Source organism: Monodon monoceros, unplaced genomic scaffold (genome assembly GCF_005190385.1).
Source record: "Monodon monoceros isolate NGI ecotype Baffin Bay Population unplaced genomic scaffold, NGI_Narwhal_1 Super_Scaffold_18, whole genome shotgun sequence".
In the NCBI taxonomy this organism is placed as follows: Eukaryota; Metazoa; Chordata; class Mammalia; order Artiodactyla; family Monodontidae; genus Monodon; species Monodon monoceros.
This window is the reverse complement of record NW_021703774.1, coordinates 85,945,302-85,951,301: the sequence shown is the minus strand read 5'-3', so window position 1 is coordinate 85,951,301 and position 6,000 is coordinate 85,945,302. Positions and strand designations below refer to the sequence as shown.

Sequence of the window (6,000 nt, the reverse complement as noted above, 5' to 3'; positions counted from 1 at the left end):
TAGATTTTATTCTAGGTAGGTAACAGTGAGCATTTGAGAGAATGTTGAGGTGGGTATTGATATAACAGGGCTGTGCTTCAGGAAGATGACTCTGACAACAGTGTGAAAAATGGATTGGAAAAGGTAAAGGGGTTGGAGGTAGAAAGCAGGAAATCCAAACAGGAGATTATTGCAGTAGTTCAGTGAGAGATGATGAGAATCAAGGCAATGCTGGTGACAGCGGCAGTCACCAGAAAGAACAGTCAGTACAGCCTAATGATTAGAAAATGGAGGAAAGAGGAAATAGCTGATGACTATGACTAAGAAAATGACAATAGGGCTTCCCTGGTGGTGCAGTGGTTGAGAGTCCGCCTGCCGATGCAGGGGACACAGGTTCGTGCCCCGGTCCAGGAAGATCCCACGTGCCGCGGAGCGGCTGGGCCCGTGAGCCATGGCTGCTGAGCCTGCGCGTCCGGAGCCTGTGCTCCGCAACGGGAGAGGCCACAGTAGTGAGAAGCCCGCGTACCGCAAAAAAAAAAAAAGAAAAAGAAAATGACAATAAAACTCATAGAAATGGAGAAGTCTAGAGCAGTTTTTAGGGCATTTAATCTTAATTTGAGGCACATAGGTGCTTAAACCTGTATTGTGTAATGGAAAGAAGTCCAAGGAGAGATGAGGATTTGTGGAAAATTGAAGGATTCCTGGGGGTTGAGGGAAGTAGGGAGAAGTTAGTCAAAGAGTACAAACATCCAGTTAGAAGATGAGTAAGTTCTGGGGATCTAATGCACAGCATTGTGATTATAGATAACAGTACTGTACTATATAATTGCAAGTTGCTAAGAGAGTAGATCTTAAACGTTCTCACCCCAAAAAAGAAATGGTAATTATGTGAGGTGATGGAGGTGTAAACTAACACTACAGAGGTAATTATATTGCAGTATATGTGTATCAGATCAACACATTGTATACCTTAAAGTTACAAAATGTTATATGTTAATTATATCTCAATAAAGTTGGGGGAAAAATTAAAGGACAGATCTGTTAGAGGATACTTTGATGATGAGTATGGTCTCTGAGGAAGAGTATAGAGCAAGCAGAGCAAAAGTAAGAGAATTGACTCTTGGGATGTATCCATATTTAGGGTGCAAGAGAAATGGATTATAAGGTTAAATAATTCTCATTAATAATTAGAGGAAATACCTTTTTAGTTCTGTCATATTAGTTGATGTGATTTCCTTTGACTCTTCCAAACACAATTTACCTGTAACCACATCACTTTTCATGGATGCCCCTAATCTCTGTCCACAAAACTAGTTGTCTCTTTATCATTTTTGAGATGCTAACACTGACTGGCTTGGTATCCTCAGATTCTAAGGTATCCTCAGATTCTAGTTAGAAATAACGGCAAGCCACATATGTTACTTAAAGTTTTCTGATAGCCAAATCAAAAAAAAAAAGGTAAAAAACATGAAATTAATTTTTAAAATATATTTTGTTTAACTTGATCTATCCAAAATGTTATCACTGAAACATGTAAATAACATACAAAATGATATTTTAAATTTCTTTTTGTACCAAGTCTTTGAAATCTGGTGTGTATTTTATACTTGCAGGACATCCCAGTTCAGGCTAACCACATTTCAAGTGCTCAGTAGCCACATGTGACTAGTTTCTGCCATATATGACAGTGCAGTTTCTAAGGTGGTAAAGACTGGAATGAGTTCGGCTAGGGAGCTGTTCAGTCTGCTCCATCATGAATTCCATGAGCATTCATTTCTAAGAGAAAGACATAAATTCGGCAAAAATTAGCAAAATGTCTTTGATTTTCAGCTTGTTTTAGGTATACAGGAATAAAGCAAGCTTAGAAAGGGAAGTACCGTAATGTTTCAGTGCCTCAGTGCTACTTGAGGAAATCCTTCCTCTTTGCCTGTAGAATACCAGAATCCACTACTTTAGGCTTAAATTATGGTTAAATACTTCAGGCTTTTGCCATAAATCTATATAACATCATAATCTTCCCAGAAACATATATAAGCCTCTTAATATCTTAACACTTCCACACCTTCTCAATCACAATAAAACCTTTCAGATCACAATTCTTATGATGAGTGTCAGTAACCCTTATTAAATATACCCTCTGCTTGGACATGTCATTTTTTAACATGGTGCCAAAAACTTGTTGGTAAATTTCCAAAAGCATTAACTTAAATATAAATTAAGAAATAGAAAAGTTTAAATGAATTATATAAGTATCTCATTATCAAGAATTAATGGAAAAAAAAAAAAAAGAATTAATGGGGCTTCCCTGGTGGTGCAGTTGTTAAGAATCCACCTGCCAGTGCAGGGGACACAGGTTCGAGCCCTGGTCCAGGAAGATCCCACAGGCCGCAGAGCAACTAAGCCCACGCACCACAACTACTGAGCCCGTGCTCCACAACAAGAAGCCAATGCAATGAGAAGCCCGCGCACTGCAACGAAGAGTAGCCCCAGCTCGCCGCAACTAGAGAAAGCCCGCGTGCAGCAACAAAGACCCAACACAGCCAAAAATAAAAGTAAACAAAATAAATAAATTTTTAAAAAAGAATTAATGAAAAACAAGAGTTACTGTAATTTACATTTAATTTTATTTTATGTGTTACATTACTACAGTTTTCAAAATTAACTGAGAATTAATAAAACATTAAATGTGGGAAATTTTTATCTTACAAAGTAGAATAACAGGTATTTGTGTGAATTGCCTCTGTGTATTTTATTTAGTAATTTAAAATATATGTTTACATTAATTTTGAAAATCATTGCAAGGAACGCATTAATAAATATTTACTGATTATAAATAAATTCTGAATATTTGTATCCTAATGCTGTGACACATTTTTGAAAATTGTAGTAAATCAGGAAGAAACTTACTTATCTAGTTTTGATTGTCAGATGTAATTTAGCAATGGACCAGTTAGGGCTATTCCTGTGGGTTTTTTGTTTTTGTTTTGTTCAGGCCATGGTGGCATGTGGGATCTTAGTTCCCCAGCCAGGGATCGAACCTTGCCCCATAACAGTGGAAGTGCAGAGTCTTAACCACTGGACCACCAGGGAAGTCCCAGTTTCTTGTTTTCATCTTGTTTACTTAGGATTTAAGTAAATAGGAAAAACCAAGTGAGATATTACTTTCAGAAATATTTTCCAGATATGTTTATATAATTAAATATGTTAGCCTTTTAAAAAATTTTATTTATTTATTTATTTATTTATTTTTGGCTGCGTTGGGTCTTTGCTGCTGCGCGCAGGCTTTTCTCTAGTTGCGTTGAGTGGGGGCTACTCTTCATTGTGGTGCGCAGGCTTCTCATTGTGGTGGCTTCTCTTGTTAAGGAGCGCGAGCTTTAGGTGCACTGGCTTCAGTAGTTGTGGCTCATGGGCTCTAGAGCACAGGCTCAGTAGTTGTGGCACACGGGCTTTGTTGCTCCACAGCATGTGGGATCTTCCCAGACCAGGGCTCAAACCCGTGTCCCCTGCCATTGGCAGGTGGATTCTTAACCAGTGCGCCACCAGGGAAGTCCCTAGCCTTTTTAATAATATTCTTATTCTCAAAGATTAAAAATATATTGCAGTTTAAATGTACCATATAGGTTATGTATTAAAGAGAACTGGATTTTTACTTCGAGTTTAACATGTGAATGTGCTTTTTATGTAGCTGAGCAATTCCAGTTGATATTTCCCCAGCCATCTTGGACCTTTTGAGTAGTTATTCTGACTGTTGATTAAAATTCCTAAATAGTTCCCTTTTTCTTTGCAGAGATAAAAGCAACAGTGTTTGATGACTGCAAGAAAGAAGGCGAATGGAAGGTAGAATTTGCATACTCACATAGAATTTGCATGAAGCTAGAAGCCTTTATTGAAGACTTCTATATATTTTACTTATTATACTTCTATAAAAGTATAGGGTCTAGAACCATACTGCTTGTGTTCACATCCTAGCTTTACCTCCTGTTAGCTGTGGCTTCTTGAACAAATTACTTGACGTCTCTGTGCCTCTGTTTCCTTATCGATAAAATGGGGATGGAAGTACCTCATAGGGTAGTTGTAAATATTAAATGAATTAATCCATGTAAAATGCTTAAAATGGTGCCTAGAACAATTATAATTCTACAAGTGGCATTTTATAATTTTAAGAAAATTTGATGTTAACATACATTTAAAATGAGCAAGTTCTCTGCTTCAAAATGAAAATATTTCTATTTGCTTACTTATGTATAATATCATATGTCTGTACATTGAGGAAATAAATTTCTAGGTCATGCAAGTTAAATGAATTGAGATAATTTTGCCCACTGTCCTAATATTTTAATTTTGCATTATAAAAAGTTTATAAGTTTGAGTAGGTTTAATGCATTAAATTCTGTCTTTTGTGAATTCTTGGCAGTCAAATGCTGATAGTATTTCTTAATTTATATTCATTTTAAGATAATGCTTCTAGATGAATTTACCACTAAGCTTTTGGCATCGTGTTGCAAAATGACAGATCTTCTAGCAGAGGGTATAACTGGTAAGTGTTACAAATACTCATCATGGAAAAACTTTTCTTATTATGATTGGGAGAGTTTGAAGTGTTAATAAATTTTAGTAATTGTGTTTCTCAGGGGGTTATGTTTTATTTTTTTAGTAATTCTAGCCATAATAATTACACTGGACATTCTTTTCTTTGTGAATCTTCAGAATAACCTCTGTAAGTCAGAGTTTTTTCCCTCAGCTGAGACATATAATTAAGCACCCCTAACCAAGACTAAGTTGCCTTATTGAGTTTGTTCTTCAAATTTTTTATTCTTATGTATTTGTTACAGTTTTGTATGCTGATGCACTAGGTTTACCTTAGTATTTTGATGAATGTTTATGGTTTTCATGTATTGTTTTTAAATGAATAGTAAGATTTATGTCATAAAATCAACTTTTGTACATATTTACAAGTGTATAAGTTTCTCTTTATTACCTAGAAATGAGACTATTAATTGTAAATTTAAATCAGCTTTAGTGTGGGATTATGGGAAAAAAATCACACTACCACAGTTGCTATCTTCCACTGGGCAGGATTGTGTTAATGAGATTTTAATTTCTCTTACATTTTGGAGAGAATACCAATATCTTGTACCATTCATAATCATATCATCATCTATATAACTCATCATCCTTTAACTCATCTATTTAAATTTGCCTTCATAACAGCCTTTAAAGACAGATATTAATACCCCGATTTGTAAAGTGAAAACTGGGACTCAAAGTCAAATATAATTCTTTTATATTTTGGATTCTAGTATAATATCTGTATCCTCTGTCACTCCTAACTTGTGAGGTTCAAAAGTACACCCAGTATTCAAGAAAATGTGAGCATTGTGTAGAATGAGAGGATTACCTAAAAAATTTAGCAATGTTTACTTTTTGTTATTTATTAATAAAATAATCTTTATTGTTGATTACATATTCAGTTTGTGGTCTTTATGACCTTCAGTAGAAAATTAAGCTCTGAACTAGAAATTAGAAGATTAAAGCCTTGATTTTTCTACTAACTAGATAAGTGTAATATTGATTAAGCCACTTAAGTTTTGTTACGTTCCCAGAGTCTCTCTGATGTGCAGTTAGAGAACCATTTGATAATATGTGTACAGCACTATGAAGCTACAGAACCATTTTGCACTGTAAGGAGGTTTTATTGAATTTTTATAGACCATTGTTTCTTACTGTGTGTTCAGTGTTGATTGATATTGTTCAAGGAAAGGACTCTGTGGCCACATTAGTTTGGGAAACAGCATTAACAAAGCTAACCAGTTTTCTTTAGGACTTTTTTGGAGTTTTTTATATGCTAGCAGATAATGTGGATCCCCTGTGAATAGGTATCGTATTCAGTTTTCTAAACCTATTTGACCACAGAAGCCTTTTTTGGGAAGTATTATATAGGACTGTATATCATGGAACGTATTGCTGTGGATTGTTCTCAATATCCTCCAGTCACCTAGGTTTGCTCTGATTTAATCATAA

The 6,000-nt window shown here is 35.3% G+C and overlaps 1 protein-coding gene across 3 annotated transcripts in view; it reads left to right on the top strand.

The window, feature by feature from the left end:
- STXBP3 (syntaxin binding protein 3) overlaps positions 1-6,000 on the top strand; it is a 55,570-nt gene that overhangs the window by 7,208 nt on the left and 42,362 nt on the right. For all 3 annotated transcript variants that reach the window (XM_029229159.1, XM_029229160.1, XM_029229161.1), the window contains exons 2-3: positions 3,767-3,816; positions 4,435-4,516. In XM_029229159.1, the coding sequence (XP_029084992.1) occupies positions 3,767-3,816; positions 4,435-4,516 (132 nt within the window). The remainder of the gene's footprint in view (positions 1-3,766; positions 3,817-4,434; positions 4,517-6,000) is intronic.